General features: G+C 41.7%; 1 protein-coding gene across 4 annotated transcripts in view; it reads left to right on the plus strand.

Moving 5' to 3' along the window:
• The first annotated feature begins 1,180 nt into the window (after positions 1-1,180).
• The window catches only part of mark1 (MAP/microtubule affinity-regulating kinase 1), a 36,946-nt gene continuing 16,337 nt past the window's right edge, over positions 1,181-21,789 (plus strand). For 3 of the 4 annotated variants that reach the window (XM_026189485.1, XM_026189487.1, XM_026189486.1), the window contains exons 1-3: positions 1,181-1,576; positions 4,098-4,298; positions 12,181-12,234. In XM_026189485.1, the coding sequence (XP_026045270.1) occupies positions 1,526-1,576; positions 4,098-4,298; positions 12,181-12,234 (306 nt within the window). In that variant the 5' untranslated portion in view covers positions 1,181-1,525. The remainder of the gene's footprint in view (positions 1,577-4,097; positions 4,299-12,180; positions 12,235-21,789) is intronic. The other variant, XM_026189489.1, reaches the window with a different exon arrangement.

The following is a 21,789-nucleotide window of genomic DNA, read 5'->3' on the forward strand; positions in this document are numbered from 1 at the left end:
CATAAATATATTAAAGGCAAAGCATGTTTCAGTGACATTTATCTGAACATTCTAATGTGACTACAGAGGAAGGCGTTTTGAACTGTTATGGAAGTGGCAAACACTAAAACTAACAACCTACAGATTCCTCAAAACCTCCAAAACAGGCTTAATGTTCTCGACGGCTTTCATGTTCTGTATCTATCAGTTATTGTGACACACTGTGTGAGACAAATCATCAATCGTGTAACATCCAGTGAGATGCGATTGTCTGCCTGAATTCCACAATATTACTGCAGAGACAAAGAAGCCACGACATCTCATACAAGAGACTCATTAATGGACTTTAACGCCTGCCGCCCTGCTTATTCCCCAATCACATTATGACATGTTAATGTACTCGGAGGATGAAAGCAAATCAACGAGCAACGGCATGGCGTTTGTTTGGGGTTGCACGAAGGAAATATGAAGGATACTGCAGGCGTATAATGACCCCTAGTGGAAGAACTCCGCACGCACATCTGCGTGCGCACTGTCACAACCACACCCCTAAAAAACAAACAAAAAAAAGGTAAAAGCATGAAAAATTCAAAATATGTCTCTAGGAATCTAAAGGTTGTTCATATATTTGCTCTCTGATCACTCAAAAAAAAAAAATTAAAATAAAAAATAGCTGTTGCAATTTTAGGATTAAGTAGAACAATGACGGGTGCAGTGCTGTAACTCTCCGACAGATGGCAAAGTCTGCCCAGTTCATACCGTGACACGGGCGTTATCCTTAAACTAGGCCTCTCCAACTCATTGTCTTCTTCAAACCCATCATGGAGTAAGCACTAAATTAAAACCCATAGCATAAAATAACAGAAATAAGCCATTTAATTTATATTGTTCCAGCCACATTTGAGCCACTTATTTAGTGAGTCTACCTCAACATCTCTACGATACTGCGTGATAAAATACGTCTGTACAGCCACTGTCAGGTTTTAGGGCATTGTTCAGTAGCAGTGTAGACCTGTTTGGCAGGCAGCACACTCCCTGTAGCTGGATTTGGTCTAAATCTGCCGGTGACTGTTCCAACTGTGCCCTTAACTGCTTTCTGGTGACTTGAATGATGAGCTCTGGAGCAGACAAAGAGAGTGTATGTGCACGAGAGAGAGAGAGAGAGAGAGGGCGAGAGATCCCATCATCCTTCCTGGTGGGAGGTTTGAGATGAGCTGCGCAGACCCGTCCGCTACCGACGCATCTTCCTGGCCTGCCCCCCTCTCTCTCTCTCCCTCCCGCTCGCTCCCTCTCCCAGTCTCTCTCTTTCCTCCTTTTCTGTCTGCCACTAGCCTACCTGAAGGGAAGTGTACAAAGCCGATAAGAAAATCTGGCGTGCCGGCGGGGCCCTGTGTGCGCTATGCTGCGGTAAAAGGGCCGCTATTTGCGGTGTTCACAGGGGATGTAGAGAAGAACAGAGGCGCCGCTCTCCCTCACGGACCGCGCCGTGTCTGCTTTTGCTCTACCCAGCCCGCCGCATCGCTGAGCGGCCTATGAAGCACACAAGATGTCGACCAGAACGCCATTGCCCACAGTGAACGAGCGTGACACCGAGAACGTAAGTGCAGCTGTCCGGAGACACCTGAGCGATACCGGGCGTGGGGACGGAGTGGTAACGACCCGGGGATGTGGTTATTTTGCGCACTGGCCGGTGCAGGTTAATGGCAGCTCTTCGTGAGGCTACAGTGTTGCAGAGTGACTCGACCAATGAGCACAGCAGCTTTTTTTCACCCCCCCTCCCTTCTGATGGGAATGAAAGCATGGAGCGTAGAAATAGCTTAGAATAAAAGTGCGGCCCGGCTGTGACTGCCTCGCTCTCTCTACACAACAAGGCTACCCTGAACAACGCACTGCGTCAGTATTATGCCGCTTTTAATGGCACAAGCGAGGCTTGAATGTTAACACTGAGAATGAGGTGTCTGTGTGGCCTGTGAGAAAATGGTGTTGCTCCACTCGTGCAGCTGGGGGGGGTATTTTCTAGTCCACGACGTCAATATATAGGGTGTGTGTGAGAGGGGGGGATGTTGCCCTACTTTTCAATTGCAAGGCTCGGTAGCATCGCAATGTAACATCCATAACCTATCGGGCCCTGCTGTAGGAGCACGCTCGGTGCTGCTGAGGAGGAGGCAGCGTGTTGTTGTTCAGCGAACCAACACGCAGACAACAGGGCGAAGAACGACTTGAATTAATCACAGGAGATTTCTCATGCGCCGTGTGGAGGAATGTTTATGAACGACCACCCACTCCCAATTATGGCGCGCACATCCACAATAATGTAGCTCTTCAGAGATCAGAAAAGATGAGGGCTGCTCCTCTGTGTGTGTGTCTGTGTGTGAGTGTGCTGACAGGCTGTGACATATCTGGGTTCGTCTGATTTTTTTCTTTCTTTCCTGGAAACAGAAGCCTCCTTTAAGGCTGCAGGCAGTCTTTTTTGTTTTTTTTAATGGTTGACCTATTCATAGACTTACAGAGAGGGCTTTTATTTTGCCTCTATATTTCTGAGCACGTGTTTGCCCGGGTTGTCATGTTGAGGTGGTTAAAATTCAAGTGAAAAAAGGCATTTCCTCTTCAGCAAAGTTGCATAACTTAACAAACCCTATTGTTAACTTTTACATGAAGACATCGGTCCTCTCTTGCTCTCATTGTCCGATACATTACTGAACAATGATCTGCCAGTGTTCAGTAATGCATCAGCTCATAGGAGTGCTAATGTAACTGTCTGTCTAATGCTGCACTCTCAGACACAGACACAGACTTCTGGGTGGCTATTAAAGCACTGCCTCAGCATCACTGGCAGTAGCCAGCCAGCCCAGGCTCCCTCTGTTCGACTCCAGCACGCAGCCCCAGGGCCCACTTGCAGCTGAACTGCATTGCATAACAGCTTATTACTCAGAAAGACAAGTGGCTTTAAGTGCAGCAAAACAGAAGTAGCTCTCTTCTGGCTTTCTTCTTCATCTTTTTTTATTAATGTGTGTGTGTATGTGCACAGGTGTGTTATGCCTCATGTTTGCCCCCCTGAAGACATCATCTCAGTGTCTGGGATCAATGGATGGACAAGTGAAACAAATTTTGTGCATTAATCAATCACAAGAGCCCAGAGTCATTTGCCTGTCCAAATATTCCACTGCTGATTTAGAGAACCTAAGCCAAGTGTGTGTGTGTGTGTGTGTGTGTGTGTGTGTACACAGTTGTGTGGCTGAAGGTCAAACTGGCCTCATTACAGGTGCGATCTAAAATTGACTTGAAAGGCACTAGTGTGGCATTTACCCGCTGCAAAAACAACACATGCACATTTCTCTGATCTAAAAGAGGCATTACAAACAAAACCATCTGACTTTGTCGGGATTTAATATAAATTTATGCTGTGAAATGTACACATGCATCATAGCACTCCCTCAGTGAGGCTAGCTGAGGTGTTGCGCACACAGCAGGGTGTAGCGTTTCCCCAGTGAAATGGGAGCAGGGGAGCCCGGGTAACCAGACCAAGGCTTTATTCTCTGGCTGGGTGTGGTGCTCAGGAGCAGAGGATCATGGGATCTCTGACCTGGACTGACATTAGCAGCTGTTGTAGAGGAGAGGACCAGAGGAGACTGCATATAGCCTGTGCCAGCATAGTACTTATAGCAAGCTGTTCCTAATTCACCTTCACATGCTGTATCACAGAGACGCTTGTTATTGGTTTTGACTGTGGAACCAGCAACATTGTTATCACAAAATGTGCCTGTGTGTTACACGTTTTTTGCTGGTTTTGTCAAAGACACACAGTCTGAAGTTCAGTTTCTTCTGATATTGACTCTTACACTGTGAATGATAGGGTCATTAGGTTTAAGGCGTTAAAGCACCGAGATTTTGATTCTCCCCCAAATACTTCTGTATAGATCCTCATTGTGAAACCAACTCTGGAATTGGGGCAAAGCTACTCTTTCAAAGTTCAGCTTTAACAGTACTGCATTGCTTCTGTATGTTTTGCCTGTATAGCAAAATGATCAGTTTGGAAATGTGCCACAAAACTACTTAAATAATATTGGTGTCTGTGTAAATCAAAGGATGTTGCTGATCTCCACTTTTTTTCCCTGCAGCACTCTTCGGTGGACGGCTTTGTTGAACCCCAAGCCCCCCCAACAAAGTCCGCGAGTCGTCACAGCCTGCCACGATGCCGCAACTCTTTCACCTCCACAGAGGAGCACCCTCACATTGGCAATTACCGCCTCCTCAAAACCATTGGGAAGGGGAATTTTGCCAAAGTGAAGCTGGCACGACATGTCCTGACTGGACGAGAGGTGCGACAAATTTTTAATCTTTGCTTTATAACGTTTATACTGTGCGTTTTATTTGTGTTATATAATATAGTGATGCACTGATCCAATATTTATATGGAATATTGATCAGCAGCAGTGCATTATTTGCTAAAAGGACAGCTAACAGCAAAGGATCAGCAGTTTAAGGTATTTTAAATCTGCTACACCAACAACTTCTCTGTTTTAAGTAGTTTGTGACTAAGCTGTGCTCACTAAGTTGACTGAAAAGCTCAGTCGGTGATTCTTTCTCTGCAAGACTCTGTGCAGTAGGTTTGTAGTTCATGAGTTGTCATCGACTCAGATTTTTGTTATCATGACCTCCACCTGCCTTTTTTCTGTTTTGTTGCGGTGCATGAACGGTAAAGGTGAGAACGGAAAAAGGACAAACTACCACAACAATAAACAGATGCTAAGCTGGAATAAAATGAGTAATAATATTATTAGTTATTTAACACAAATTGCTACTGCTGGGTCATTTGAGCTGCAGTCTAATCAGGGACACTCAGACTTCCCTCTCTCAGGCCACCTCCTCCAGCTGTTCTGGGGGGACACCAAGGTGTTCCCAAGTCAGCCAAAATGTGTAATCTCTCCAGCACGTCCTGAAACTGCACCAGGGAATCCTCCCAGTAAGATATGCCCATCCTGGTCAGAAGCCTGAAGCTTCAACCCGCTGCTTTTTTCTCAGAGCAACTGTACTTTGAGTTCCTTCCAAATGACCGAGCTCCTCACCCTGTCTCTAAGGTGAGCCCAGCCACCCTTCATGGAGGAGGCCCATTTCACTTCTATTCACAGTCTCATTTGTTCCATCACCACCCAGAGCTTGTTCCCACAGGTGAAGGCAGGAACGTAGATCAACGGCTCCACTTTCACATTCAGCTCTCTCTTCAACATGACACACCAGTATAGCGTGCACATCCAAGTGGGCACAGTACCAACACCTGTTAATCTCCCGCTCTGCTCACCCTTATTATTGAACAAGACCCCCCCAAGATACTTAAAATCCTCCACTTTTGGCCAGCAACTCATTCCCAATCTAGAGTGGGCACCCTTTTCTGACTGTGACTCATGGTCTTACACTTGAACTATAACTTGGAACCCAGGGCAAGCTGGAGGTCGTTGTATGACGAACCCAACCTATCTGCAAAATGCAGAAACATGATCTAGAAGCCACCAAACTCGACCCCCTCTAACACTTTTAAAGTTTGTGCATAAAAAATGTTGAACAAAATCAAAAGTTAGGATTAAGGAGTCAGCGTTAGCTCCTGGCACAAACTGTTTGTGCTGATATTAATGTCACAGGGGGTTTGAAGCTCTGCAGTCACCGAGTCAGCAAATCTTTGGTAACTTTTACACACCATGTGCATCAGCACTCGGCAACCACGCTCTGTAACTTTAAATGAGCGGTTCCTCAACCCCTTGCAATAGTACCACTCTGAGTTAAATGTTGAATATCTTGGAGGTAAGAAGGTTCATGAACTGACTTGTTCCAACAGTGGTATCCTATTACAATATTACGATCAAATTCAGTGAGCTCTTTGGAACAACCCATTCTTTCATAAATGCTTGTAAAGGCACCTGCGGCGATGGGAAAACACCTGAATTCAAAGATTAAGAAACTCTGTGGCCCTCTGTGGCCGACTCTTTCATTGCTCCATGTTAACAATTAAGACTGCAGTTTTCTTTCATTGTTGGCTGATTTAAGTTCAGATCCCTATTTAGGAGTGTTCTTGTTTTATTCGACCTATTTAAAACATGAATATATTTAATTCACCCTCACAGGAAACCAACAAAGCCATACTGTACTAAATACTCTGAGTGACTTTTTCATTTATAGTTTCAGTTCTGGTAACAATGCAAGAAGGCTCACTTAAAAGAAAAATATTTCAGCTTCACGGCTGAATTATTTGCATCTTTTTCAAGTTATGCCTCGCCGCATAGAAACCACAACGTGACAGAATGATGGTATCGCTATTTATTTATCAACTCAAAATGATTATACATGAATTAGTTGATAAGGCATTGATCTACTTGCAGTCAGACCCAGTTTTCGGCCGTGTTCTGGCTGTCAGATGAACGAATTATCTCCTGTCATGACAATGTTGTACTTGACCATGTTAGCTTTCCCAGTGAGGACAACCTCTCGCTCCCTTTCACCCACTCACAGTCATACACTGCTGCCTTGTCAGAGTGATAGATGCCCTGCTTTGATGTGTTGTAATTAAAGCTCCTGTTTCTCTAAGGAGAAAACGATGACCTGCGATCTGCTCACTGTCTTTCACTCAGTAGGACCCGCAGGGCTCACTGACAGCCCCGATCCACCTCGGAGGTCCTTCTCATGTCTGTCTTAGCCACTTGCATCTTTTAATCCTCTGAGTTTTAAAAAGCATCAGGTCATATCGGTATTGAGTGCCCAGGGAATAAATATTCTCTCAGGTCTAACCGGTAACAGTTTGATCTGTTCTGTGTCCTTTAATGCAAGTGTAAAACAGACACATTGAGTGTGCTACCCACTGTTTGCCGAGAAGGTCAGGCGCCACTTTGTGTGCCTGAGAGCCTTTGCTGGCTCATCAGAATGCAAAGACATGGATCAGAGTAAGGGAGAAAACAGGTGGAAAGAACATGACCCACTAAAACGAATGTTATCGTAGCAGGAACCTAGAAAGACACTTACTGACATAGATTTTCCAGATGTGATAAACAGAGGTTTAACTGTGTAGAAAAACAACAAAAGGTCCTGTGAACCAAAAAGGAGGTTGCACAGACTCACTTCCACGTGACAGAGTGTCCTCTGTCTGCCCAAACGAACACGCACGTCAATTCACACGCATGCTGAGCTATACTAATGGTAACATTTGCCTCTACCATACGCCCCTATGAACTTACTCAGCGGACAACATTATTTGTAAACTTAACTGAAATTAAGACGTAGTCCTATAATGTCATGACTTTTCTATATCAGGGGTATTTAATTAAAATTTAAGGAGGTCCAGTTAAAACTCCCTCAAACAAACATTACAGTCCAGTACGTTTTATTTTTAAGTAGCTTAAAAACGTTCAACATTATTTCAACAATGTTTATTATTCTTTTTTTTTTTTTTAATGAACTGGCGTGCAGTCTAATAATATAATAATGACAGAATGTCATTTTCTCGTTTCAAGTAAAATAACTTTTGAATTCAAATGTCTTTAAATAAAGTGCTCAATTTAAAATGTTAAAAAGTGTAGTTTGACTTTCTTCTTTGCTTTGTTTTCTTTAACCACATTTTACGTGTAAACCCATCTCAGCTTTAACCCTCCGTTTCTTTCTGTGTGTTTCCTGTGTGCATAAATTGACCATCACAAAGGAAAAGGCAGCACAGATGAAAAATACCTTTACTGTAAATACGAGAGAGTAAAATAGAAACTGTCCATCAAAATCCACAGTCCACCTATTGGTGACCTGGGATTGATATAATTTATTATTAGTGTGGTTTTATCATACATATAGTGGCAATATTGGGGGAAACCAGTCAGATATAGATTGTACATAAAATATACTTGCAGCCAGTGTTGAACCCTGTCTTTTATTGTCCAAGTTTGAAGCCTTGGGTTTGTCGCTTTCTCTGTTGCAGTCTTTGAAAACTGGATGAGAGAGCAGAACTCGTTAGCGAATGTTAGCATTAGCTAGCTTGGTTAACTCATTCTGATAATTGTATTGCACACTCACAAGGTAGACATGCCTATTTCACAGTAAACAGGACAGTAAGTTACAAAATGACCAAATTTTTCTGCAATGAAGAAGATTTGAAACTATCTGTTGAGGCTATAAACTGCTTGCCTGAGGCAAAAACTTAAGTGAGAAGCAGAATTGTTTTCTCAGACTCTTGTATACCATAGATGACTTTTTCTACCACGAAGAGTCACCATCTGGCCATTAGGACTGCTTCACAGACCTGGAGGCTACATCCATCAAGTTTACATATGAGCATGAATGTCATGGTAATTTAATGCTTTTAAGGCATTAGGTTTAGAGTAAATGGTCACTTTCCATTAATTCTGAATTATGTTTACAAATAGTTTTAACGTAAATAACAAATCAATCAAATTATCTGTTGATCTGTTTATCTTTTTCAGTCTATGTTGCAGCTTTCTTGCTGACACATGGAAGGAATTTGACCCTTGTTCTTAGAAGCTCTCAATATCCTCTTAGTCTCCGCAGAGAGCAAATTTACTTGGAGAGCTAAATATAGAAACGAGGAAAACAAAGCACTGAAAATATGGACATACTCATTAGCACTTATATGGCAAGGATGGTATAAACTGTGCTTCTTGTTTTAGAGTGCATAGAAGTGTGTAGAAGCAAATATGCATACAACATTCAGAGCACTTATTTGCATAGATGTGACGTGAAAATAACTTTTGTTGTCGTACATTTCATACATCAGCCCTGCTCCCTGTATTACAGTCATGCCTTTCTTTTCATCGCATATGACCTTATACAATGCTAAAATACTTCCCTTTAGCACACAGATATCATGATTCTGTGGTTTTGATAACAGAGCCTAAAGGGAAATCAGAGTGTAGAGGAAACGCGCAAAGCACTCGAGCACACGAGCGATGCAAAGTTTCCCCTTTGTGTCCTCGCTGTCTAAATATTCACACACGATCACAAGTCCTGCATACTGTGAAGAGCATATGGCCCCTGTGTTACGACTGGGCTGAATAATTAACACTGATGCACAGTGCCCTTCTGTCACTGTGAAACTGAATTATTTACCCTCAAATCCATTAGCGTGAACACACACGCACCCACATGCACACAGAGGCCTTGTGTATGATTTTTGTGCCGTCCACTCATTCATCAAATCTCTGTCTGCTAACAAAAATGAAAATATTTTCCCGGCATTGTGTCGAGGAAATTAAATGAATCTCACTGACTCATGCAAAGGGAATAGTGGAAGTTGATGCAGCAGAGTGACACATGAGGACCGTTCCAACACCTGTAGGCGTACTGTACATCAACAGACACGCAAATACGTGCCTAAACCTGAGCTTCGTCCGTGACAGGAGGAAGCAGAGAGGAAGGGAGTCTGTCTGTGCACCTGCCCACCTAAGAAGGGCTACAAATAGACACCACCTGCATACTGTGTTTTTCTACACATAGTAGGCCTTTCTGCAGTCTTTCACTTTGCTCCATCCTCTCCCTGTTAGACTGTTTCTTGGTGTTATTATCAAGTTTGGCTTCTGGGGTTGTATCAAATTAAATTACAAAACAATTTGTGCCATAGTTCTTAGGGAAAGTGGTTTTAGATGAATAACCTGTATTCTCATCACCATGACTCAGCATCTGCTTGCTGGTTTCCCCCCTTACCAGGCTTACCAACAGCCTGCATCCACTGAAGCATGCTTATTAAGCTCTTATAAGGCCAGAGGCACAGTAATGCTTTAGAAAAAATGTATGTTTTTGTGATATTATTCATCTTTAATGTTATCAGTGTGTCTTCTACAGAGGTTACAATCTTTGTGCTAGAATGTAATTCAGCAGATGAACATAGATGATGACAAAATCTCTTCAAGATCCGCTCCTATGATACTTCTAATGTTAGACATGGTTATGATTGGAGATCATGGTTAAGGCACAGCTCCCTGGGGGTAGAGTGTGGGGGGGGACACATCCTACAATAATGTTGTATAAATCACTTGATTTGAGATGAGTCGTGCAACTCCTATACCCAACAAAATGTTAAAACCTAGGGCTTTGTCACTGTGTGATACATTCACTATATTTCCAGAAGTTATTCACTTCCATAGCCACAGGTGAATAAAATCGCCTGTCTCATGTTTGCAGGCTGCTTCTGCAAACATTTGTGAAAGAATGAATTGCTCTCAGGAGCTCAGTAAATTCCAGCATGGTACCGTGATACGATGCCACCTGTGGAAGAAGTCCAGCCATAAGATGACCTTGCTATTAAAGATAAAGTAGTTTAAGAACTGCACATGGAGATTTTTGTATGAAGAGTTTCAATGGCCCAGCAGCTGCAGCCAAGCTTTCCATCAGAATGCAAAGTTTTGGTGTGGTGTAAAGCATGCCATCACTGGACTCTAGAGCATTGGAAACCTTTTCTCTAGAGTGACAAATCATGCTTGTTCATATGACAATCAAATGGATGAGTTTGTGTTTGGGGGTTCCCAGGAGAATGGTACTGTTCTGACTGCGTTGTGCCAAGTGTTAAGTTTTGGTGGAGATGGAATTATGATGTGGGGTTGTTTCTCGTCCAACATCAGTGTTTGATCTCACAAATGCACTTCTGGAAGAATGATCAAATATTCCCAGAAACACTCCTAAACCTTGTGGAAAATCTTCCCAGAAGAGTTGAAGTTTTTATTGCTGCTAAGGGTGGGCTGAAATCACATTAAACCCTATAAGAATGGCAGACGAGCAAATACGTTTATGCATCTTTAAATTCTCCTGTATTGTTACTTAGTGTAAATCCAAGATACAGATTCTTTTGGTTAAGTCCAAACTGCAGCCATGGACAGCATTCACAGTTATAGCTGGACTCATGCTCTGTCCCCATACGTGTGATATGCTAACTTTGTGCAATGTAATAAAAAGTACGTACATTTACATGCGCCATTTGGTGCAATAAAGTTGGGCAAACAACACAGCGTTCTGTAACCTACTGGTTTATTCGATCAGGAAAGTGGAACTTTGACAGACTAAGTTAATTTTTAACTGCACAGATGTTAATTCGATATTTTTCTGTTTGCTTTATTAATGCATTTTATGAATATATTATCTTAGCACCAAAGCCAACAGCAGCTTCTCCTTTCCAGTTCTGAATTGAGACAACAGCATCCATTCAGTACAAAGTACAGTGCAAAAAGAAGGAACAAACGCATCTTTAAGAGCTTTGATACTGTCAGTTGGTTGAAGAGTCTCAAGAGACATATGGAGGCTGTAAAACGCGTGAAGGATTTCAAATATCAAGTCAGCAAACAGCTACTAGTTTGATCCTTAGACCCCTTTGCTCTCTGTAGTCAGGCTAAGAAAAGATTTTATGGTAATTACCTGTGGTTAGGCTATAAAAACTGTCATTCTAATTTATTTACGCATATAAAAAAAGCTTAGCATAGCACTTTTTTCACACATGCAGCTGTGAACTTTTCTAGACTTGTGTGTGAGCAATCAGCTCAGACATTAAATGGTGTTTAACCTGAGAATTTAGTAGTACAGGATGACTTTATGTGTGCTACAAGGGAGCTAAGGGGTGGGGGGCAACATATCAGTGTATGAAAAACTAAAACTTCTCAAGATAATATAGTGGCTCGCTTTTGACTCTGCAGTATGGCACAGATAGTCAGTGAAAGCTGCTGAGCTCTCAAAGTGAGGAGACTATGTCAGTTTCCTCAAGCACTTTGGGGTGATTATTGAGATGGATGCAAATGACTGCTGACATGGTTGCCAATTGAGAATATTTACCCAAACTTTTCTTGCTCCCTGCTTTAAGTTGCCTTTCTCAGTGTGTAAAGGCTCTTGATTCACAGTATAGTCATAGTCAAGAGGGAATTTGTATTTCTGCTTTGATCTCTGCAAATCAATGCTTCACGTCTTAATGAATTACTGAATAGAGAAGCTTTTAGGTGTGTTCAGGCTGAATGGATGATTCAGCTGTGACATGTTTTGACAAAGTCACCTCACCGCACAATAGTGAAATAATAAGAATTCATTTCAATGAAAGTTTTAACTGCACAAATACAAAACTGGAATTAGCTTTGACATCTTGGTTATCTTTTATTTTTTTCCTGTCTGCATCCCGCTCTCTCTCCCCCCTTCCCTCCCTTTCTTTTACTTCCCCTGTCTTCCTGTCTTTTCTCTCTCTAGGTGGCGGTGAAGATAATAGACAAAACCCAGCTGAATCCAACCAGCCTACAGAAGGTGAGTTTATGTTTTATGACCACATGGTAACATTGATGTCTTGGTTACAGTGTTCGTGGGCTTTTCCGATAGTCTTTCCCGAGTTCTCCCCACTCTGTTCTTTGCTCTTTGAACTCAGGATGTGCTATTTTACATAATGTAATCAGATGTACTCAGGAGAGACCACAGGGCTTGTTTAATCTCCAGCCACAACCTCCTTCACTCCTGACTCTGTTGTTTGTGGTTACGGGCAGCTAAAAATACACTTGCTGTCTGGTTTGTCACTTCCCTTGTCTAGCAGTCATAACCAATTAGAAAAAAGGCTGTGGGACTGTTTCCTGATTACTGACTCCCATTAAACACACGTGGTTATCTTTGTGCTCTTTGTCCATATATTGCATTATTAGCTCTCAAACCAGGCTAATCCAGGTTCATCTTCAAATAGGTCTTTGAATATATGTGAAAAGGGAAGGAGTGCTCAAAAGCTCCTCACTTTCCCTAAATTTCGTCACTCCAGTGGTTTTAAACTTAAGCCAGTCCTCACAAAGAAAGCTATCCAAGTAAATGCACAGACCGGTACACATACAGTCATCATCGCAGATTAGAACATGTGGAAGGAAAGCAAGAGCTGCCAACATCACCTACTGCGAGTCTAAAAATAAATCAGGTGTGCAGCTGACTGACTGGAATTCTTTTCATGAACATGACATTATCGTAGCGCGGCTCACCAGCGCTGCTGCTCTTTTACTTTCCGGTTTTTGTAAAAGATGAAAAAATTACCTAGCAACTGACTGACTCATTTTGATAATGGACAATTATAACAACCACACCTACATAAATGACACTTGATGGTGTCTTTGTAGGCCACCAGGGTGGGAAAATGTTGCCCCCTACAAGCTTCTTAATGACAAAATAATTGCGATTAGCTTCTAAATAGTGCTTCCACCTTATGTTGGTCTGAATGGAGATGAGATGAGTGAACTCGGTGAGTGAGTGAAGGCTGGCCTAATCAAGCAGAGTGTAATCATAAAGGGCTATTGTGAGACCAAATCTGGTTCACTGCCGAAGTCCTTCTTTGGCATCTGTAAAACACGGTGGTTTTTCGCCTATCAGGGCATTTCTAACACGATTATATTCCTGCAATTGTCTTGGATCTTAATGGGATCCGACGGCAATTCTTTAGCCAATCAGTGTGTAGTTGCTGTGAGAGTTTCAAGCTCTCAGTTCCACGCTCATCTAATCTGACCGAGATAATTCTCGTTGTTTGAGCTCTTTTGTGTCGCAGCCTATTGTGTGGTTTCTAATCTGTGCACAAAGTGAGGGTAATGAACATTTTGTTTTGTGCGTATGTGGTGGATTAATATTCTGCATAGAAACTGACTGGGACACTGCCAGATTGGGTCATGAGGAGTTTCATACCGGATGGGTTGGGTTGTCCGCTGTGTAGTGTTGAATGTAGCAGGACAGATGTATCACGTGACCGTGCAGCCCAGTTGATCAATTATTCAGTGGGCTTTCATATGTGAGCTGCAGCACTTATACAGCTTTTTTTAATATATAGGGGATAAAGTGTTTTTAATATTACATCATACAGTACATTGGCGTTTGCATTCACATTAGCAGATGATGTCAAATGTTCTGTATTTGTATCAACTGTAGAGTCTTGTTATGTATCCTTATTTGGAGCATATACACAGTTATATATTTTCACGCCCTCTGCTCCATACTGTAGATTCCCGTAATAGTATACAGATATGCCATCTGCAATGCAGAAGCTCGTCTTGTAATGCAGCAGCCGTCTCCTGGACTGAATCGATCGTCTCATTGACCCAGAGTGTCCTATGCTACCCTTGTAAAAGCTCCATCACGAATACATTAAAGGGAACATGTGCTTTTTATATACAGTTTTCTGCTTGGGCACTCTTTCGACCTTGGACTGATCAAATAATGCCTTGGAAAAACCAAAGAGAAGCAACATTGCAGTCATTTGCTCTGTTTCCTGTTTTTTTGGAGGTTTGTATTGCTGCTGATTATCAATTGAAAGGCTGGAAAAATAATAACAAGTGGGCATCGAGAGTGCAAAAATGAGAAATCACCACTGTGCTATAATATGTAGTGTGGATAATTTAATCTCGCATTTTATCAGAGCTTTTCATAGATCTAATTTTATTTTCAGCCATGGTTTTTGCTTTTAACGATGATGAAAACAAGATTATGGAGATTCTTTTTTTCTATGATGCGTTTGTATTGTGTCGTCTAATAAATCTAGCATTTCCCTTTATGTTTCTGTTCTATTCTCCATTAAAATCCCCCAAGTCACACCCTGGCAGGCTGACGCATTTTCAGTTAGGTTCACATTTGTTTGTTTATTTATTTTTCAGTCCAGTTATAATTAAAATTCAAGAAAACACAGTTAAGGTTTTTTTTTTTAAAAAAGAACCAAAAAAGAAAACCTTTACAATATTTAAGATTAAAATAAAACAAAACAAACCATGATCTTACCAAAGTCAGTCATGATATTTAGATTTTTCATTCACTCTTAAATGTTTCCTGGGTGTACAAAATATTCATCCTGGTCACTTTGTTGGGTACACGTTACTAGCGCTTGGCTGGACCCTCTTTTGTCTTCAGAACCATTAATTCTGCTGCTGGAAACATTCCTCAGAGATTTTAGTCTGTATTGACATGATAGCACACATCCAGGATCCATGAATCTCCTGTTCCACCACATCCCAAAGGTGCTCTATTGGATTGAGATCTGGTGACTGTGGAGACCTTTTGAGTACAGTGAACTCACGGTCATGTTCAAGAAATCTGAGCTTTGTGACATGGTGCGTTATCCCACTGGAAACGACTATCAGACCATGGCTACACTGTGGTCATAAAGGGATTGACATTGTCAGCAACAATACTCAGCTATGCTGTGGTGTTTAAATGATGCTCATTTGGTATTAAAGACCCCAAAGTGTGCCAACGAAATATCCCCCACACCATTACACCACCACTGATATGTGGCATTTGTTCATGCTAAATTTGAACTCTAGGTTCTGAACACTGCAGCAGATATCGAGATTCATCAGACCAGGAAACATTTTTCCAATCTTCTAATTGGTGAGCCTGTATAAATTGTACCCTCAGGTTCCTGCTCTTAGCTGACAGGAGTGGAACCTGCTGTGGTCTTCTGCTGTAGCCAGTTCCTTCAAGGTCTGACATGTGCGTTCAGAGATGCTCTTCTGCACAACTTGGTTGTAACGAGTGATTATTTGAATTACTGTTACATTCAGCTCAAGACAGAATGTCGCTTTTCGCCTGTCTTCTGGCCATTTAAAGTCATTTAAATCACCTTTCTTCTTCATTCTTATACTGGGTTTGAATGTCCTAAATGCTCAGAGTTGCTGCCAGTTGATTTAATGATGTCATATTTGCATTAGCGAGCAATGGAATTTGTGTCTACCTAATAAAGTGAGTATATTAAAATAAGCGATTTTGTTGAAGGCACTCTTCAAATTACAAGTCTAGACCTAATTTCACTGTAATGCTTGAGGCTGTTTGGGCTGCTCTATGACCCTTCACCAATGAGTAGATGCAAAATTTAAGCAGCTATACACAAATTCCCCCCTTTCGACATCGGTATCTTAGTAGTTTTTGTATTTTTACTACACAGCTGTCTGGACAGCAAATTGATTATCGTGTGATGTAGATTTTCATGGTTAAAATGCTGGTCTGCATAGCTAAGTAAACTATATCTGGAGGCAACACTAAATACGTGGATCGAGAAGGATTGTCCAGTGCATTTAAAAAAAAAAAAAAAAACTAATCTGGACTTGATTAGACCTTTTGTACGCAGGGCAAACATGGAGAACATTTGAGCCATTCATGCTGACTCTGTTTCAGTGTGGGTTTGAGATGCCTGATTGGGGCACATTATTCCTACACTCCCTGCCACTCTTTCATGTTAGCCTGTCAAAATGCCACTAATATTTCTTTTTATGGTCTCAGAGGAGCCAGGCTGTGGGCTCACCATCTGGCACTGTAGGCACAACCATCGCCCTGTCAGATCTTTTACTACCACACGCATGCACATACACACAAACCTGTATGACACACAGAGACATAAGCAGAAGATATTTGGTTTATGCAGAAGGCTCTAGCTGGCAGAATCTCTGGGGATTTTTTTTGTCATTTTTGGCAACATTATGCACACATTTATGCATTAGTGTAGCTAGCATCCTCTCTGATTAGAATTAGCTTTATTTCACATCAAACAGCACTTTAACACTTATTTTCTTAAGCATATCTGTGTGAGCCCACAGTGTCCCGATCACTTGATTTTAAAGAGGGGTTAGCAGAGGCCAAAATGAGTCATGAGGTTACAGCGAACCTCCCCTCTTTTTCTTTATGGCCCATTGGCCCTGATGTGACTTTGAGGTGGTTTCAGCCCCAACAGGAAATGAGGTCAGCTTAGCATCCAAAGCACCTCCTGAGATTCGCCACAGGAAATGCATCACATGTCATCTGTGGTCAGGGTTGTTGACGTTGTCATGGTTTTAGGCATTTTAGCCCTAAAATAGGCCTCTCCGCTAATCCCCTCCGAGCAAACGCTGCGCTCATCCCATCATCCCAGCGCTTTCTCTTTGTAATCTGTAAATAAGAGTTGTTTTCTTTTTCATCGCTTAAAAGACGCCAGTGAAATATGGAAGGTTGCATGATTGGCATGTGGTTCTCTTCTGTTACACATGACATGTAAAAGACTGAAGAGCATGAAGAGGGTAAATTAAACCCCAGAAACACTGGCAGCTTCTCTAGTTATTATTTTTAACATGGCTCAAAGCTGCAGTACCAACCTTTACCCTCACTCTTATATCCGAGTGTGACTGTGTGAGAAACTGCTCCGAACAATACACGGCGACTCTGTTTGTGTATTCTACAAAAAGCTCACTATGGGGTCAAGCTCTTGTAAATGGGTGTTGTTGATGTCTGTCTTGTGCCTGCCATTCTGCATTAGCCAATGAAACGCTGTTGAGCCTATGGGCTAGCGAAGCTTTGGTCTTGTTCAGATGAGCGGAAGGTGATTGGACGGGCAGCACTTGTGTTTGAGGTGAATCATAACACAACTGAAACGCTGGCTAAGATATGCACAGATTTACATGTTTGTGAATATTTTCTGTTCCATAAGACATATTATACAAGCGTTAAAATGAGTTTTGGTGTAAGTAAAGTGTGTTTTGGTTTTGTGGATTATGAATAACGAGTGGCTCATAGTTGCAGAGTGATTGAAAAAGATGTGTGCCTTTTCTTGTTGGGTTTTAGCACCTTGGGAGTCGAGGATGGGATTGTTTCCTGAATATCAGTGATGCCTGTCTGTTTGTCTTTGTCTCTCACTGTCTTTCTTGGAAAAACAGAAAGCTATGGTTATTTACTGATATGTGGTTTTTTATGTAATATTTGAGCACTTTAAACATGCACGCACGTACCCATTAGAGGGATGAGGGCTTCCAGACTACTCATCCTATCAATAATCTCCATGTTGAATGAGCAGCTGTGCTGCTGTGACTGAAATAGTCCAGCCAGTTCTTGTAAGTGTTCCCAGTCTGATATCTGCTCCTTCTGTATGGGGACTGCTGTAATTAAGGCTAGTTTGGGAGACTGGGTGCCTCTGGGTGGCTGGAAGTAGGTCACTGGCACAGACTACTGAGATTCAACCGCATTGCAAATGATGTGTGCGATGCAAATTTGTTGTTTTTGTAGCTCTTTCTGTAATCCTTGTCTACCTGAAAATCTGCTTTATGCCAGGCTGTGACCCCCCCCCCCCCCCCCCCCCTTCCTGCATCTGTAGATATTATTGATATTAATAGTAGATTGGATCAAAGACCGCTAACTCATTATCTCCTGTCAGCCTGCATGGTGGCTACATCCTTATTGAGCTTATATCGACAGACACAGTGTTTGTTGTTGTCGTTTTCCACTGCCCTTCTCAGATTTGTTCTAATTTTTGTTTCCAAGTGGCTGCACGCGTGCTTCCCATGTGAGGGGCTTTAGGGCAATGACGCAAACGAGAGAGAGAGAAAGAGAGGCGGAACAAGGCAGAGACGGGAAGAGATAAGAGACTGAGATAAAGCACTGCCTCTATAATTCATCACTCATCCAGAATATTACAGATTTTCTGTCTTGACCAATGCATCAGATATTAAAGCACGTGCATGGATGGATGTGTATCGGAGGTTCTAACTTTTTTTGGGGGGGGGTTGTTTTTTATTCTTGTGTAGTGCGGTAGATCTTCTGGTTATTGTGTCAGTGTGTTTCCACTCTAATTGACTTTGTTACCACGGGGGAACCTCTCAGGCCAACATGGCAGTTGATGAGTATGGAGCAAGGTTTGCCATGCAGAAGCCTGCTATTCTGAGGCACTTGGATCAGGAAGATTTTTGTCCCATAACAAATTCAGGCTATAAAATCTGCATGCACACATTCCTTTAAAATGTCAATCTCAAAATAGTTGCATTAATGTATAAACGTGAGTGTATATATCGTACATGTACATCGTACAAGTGAACACCATACACTCAGTCTGTAGGAACTCTATATTTGTGCCTGTTAATATGCTGTAAACTGTTTTCATATTAGTACAGAAATAGATCACACAGATTAGGTACAAAGCCATGAGAGGGATGCTAAAAGTTTTTGCACAGTGAATTTGAAATCAGTCAACATGTGATGGAAGTGCAGACTTTCAGCTTTAATGCAAAGATGTTTAACAAAAATTTCCTATTAACCATTTAATTTTCATACATAGTTGCTCACAAGTATTTGGACAAACTAACATAATTTTAAATATAAGGACTGTTTTTGATAGTTTGATGAAAATCCTTTGCAGTCAGTCACTAAAGATCACCAAACGCTGTTTCCTCCCATGAGATCCTCTGTGAGGGCCCGTCACTGCAGCCACATTCAGATGCTGCTTGTTTGTGGGTTGATCTGCATTCAGTTTCGCCTTCAGTACCTGAAAACCATGCTCTGTTGAGTTGAGATCACGCGACTGACTTGGGCATTGAAGAATATCCAATTTCTTTGCCTTGAGAAACTCTTAGGTTGTGTGCTGTTAATTCAGTTTTGCAGCATTTGGCGAAATGAGCAGAAATGAGCACACAGAGTATCGCCTTGTGCACTTGTTCAGAATTCATCCTGCTACTTCTATCAGCTGTCACATCATCAGTAAACACCGGCGACCCAACAGTGACCTCCTTCCACTAGCAGCAATACATGTTCACGGCATAACACCGCCTCCACTAGAGGTGGGAACCATACATCCCACGATACGATATTATCACAATACTTAACGCACGATACGATATTATTGCAAGTTTTTTTTAAATATTTTGCGATATTCAGATTCTGTACATAAAGGTAAACTTTATCAATATTCATTTTATCTAATATCAAAGTCTCGCACTCAGTCTTTCTCTCATTTCAGTCAGTTTTATTGTTGACAAACTGAACGGTTTGTATTACAGTCTAGCCCAGCTTAACTGAATGCAACCATCTGGTACAATTATAGCTATTTTGAACTATGAAATTTATGAAAACTATGCAGCCCATTCAGCAACTGAAGAATTTGAAAGTAAATTAAAACAAAATATCATTTTACATTAAATAAAAAAGTTTTAAACCTATCCCCACTAGTGGGGATAGGTTAATTGGATAACCCAAATTGTCACTAGGTGTGAATGTGCGAATGAAAGTGAGTGCGAATGGTTGTCTGTCCCTGTATGTTGGCCCTGCGACAGACTGGCGACCTGTCCAGGGTGTACCCCGCCTCTCGCCCTATGACAGCTGGGATAGGCTCCAGCGCCCCCCGCGACCCTGAAAAAAAAAAAAGGATAAGCGGAAGCGAATGGATGGATGGAAAAAAGTTTTAAACTTAATTAAAATAAAACATGTCTTAAATTAAAATAAGTAAACTGTCATGTTTATTGCTGCCAAAGAAAAAGTTAAACACATTTGGACAGTGAAGGAATGTCAGGATTCTTGCTCAGAAAAAGGATCAACATGCTCTGAAGTCAGAGCACAAAAACCTTTTTTGTAACAAAATATCGATTTCTGCTGTCCCTGTATCGATACATTATTAGCAAACAAAATATCACGATACTACACAGTATCAATTTTTTCCCCCCACCCCTAGCCTCCACCATGTTAGACAGGTCATGTGGTATGACCTGCCTAAGTCTAACCTGACCTTCTTGTTCTTGAGTGTAGCCAGTGGTTTGCACCTTGTAGATCCTCTACATTTGCATTCATGAAGGCGTCTCTTCATTGTAGACTTTGACAGTTATACATCTGCCTTCTCAGGAGTGTTCTTGATTTGGTTAATTGCTGAGAAGTTGTTCTTCTTAATAATGGAAATCATTCTTTTAGCATCCGGTTTAGTTGTCTTCTGTGGTCTTTCGGGCCTTTTGGTGCTGCTCAGCTGGCCAGTGCATCTCTTTTGGGCCTGATAATTAAAACGGTGAAAAGCTATAAAATGAAATTCAGATATGTCTGTATTACTGTGATCTGTCATGAAACGCCAAAGAAGCTCACTTACTTAATAGGGATGAAATATAATTACATTTTTTTGCTATTGTCAATAAATGTCATTAACATGACGATGAAAAGGACATTTTTGAAACTTTATGATGAAGATTTATTTACAAAAAAAATGTCTTGGACTGCTTATTTTGTACTGTTGAGAACATTTAGAGCAGTGGGAGGAGTGTGGGCTTGCCTCTGAATAAACTACAGTGCCCATCTACATTGTAAAGAGGGAAAATGCCACCGAGTGTGCCTTACTGATGTGGTTTTAATATTTTCCGGACAACAACGGAGCTCTGTGGCACTGGGAAACAATCTATGCTAGTCTTCAAACCACACTTGTTTGGGGGAAAAAGTGTTGTTTAGGTTTAAGAAAACTTGAGACTTTTTCTTGCATTATTCGTGTGTGGGCGTGGGTGTGTTTTTTGGATGTTATGAGAGGAAGAAAAGAAAAAGTGAGGCAGGTGAGCAAGTAGAGACAGGGACCCAAAGAAAGAATTAGAGTGAGAGTGAGTACCTGCATGTTGTTGAACCAGACTGTGGCTCAGAGGTCCCACAGAGTCAGGCCTGCTCACACTGGTGTAATAGCTGTGTTTGATGACCTAGAAACATAGACTATCCCGGCACTTATGTAAGACCTAAAAGGCCACTGAAAGAAGTCGAACAAACACGCTCATATAGACACACACACCACAATACAGTATCCATTCTCTTCGTTTAATTTGACACATTCGATAACGACATATTTTTCCTCGTTTTTAGAAAAGACCGTGGATCAAAGCGTCGCTCAGTTTTCACTGAGTCGAAGCCAGCAAATGGCAAAAATCTGTGTTCTGCCTCAGGTGTGAAATCCCAGTCGTGTTGGCGTTGAAATTTAACACTCAAACACAACCTCAGCAGAGCTCTGCTGAGAATCAGCAGAATGTAGACGATTCAACAGCACCTCTAAGTGGCTGCAGAAGCTCGTCTGACATAAACAGCCGTGCCAAGACTGAGTTTTAAATGATT

The sequence above is a fragment of the Astatotilapia calliptera genome, chromosome 13, assembly GCF_900246225.1.
Source record: "Astatotilapia calliptera chromosome 13, fAstCal1.2, whole genome shotgun sequence".
In the NCBI taxonomy this organism is placed as follows: Eukaryota; Metazoa; Chordata; class Actinopteri; order Cichliformes; family Cichlidae; genus Astatotilapia; species Astatotilapia calliptera.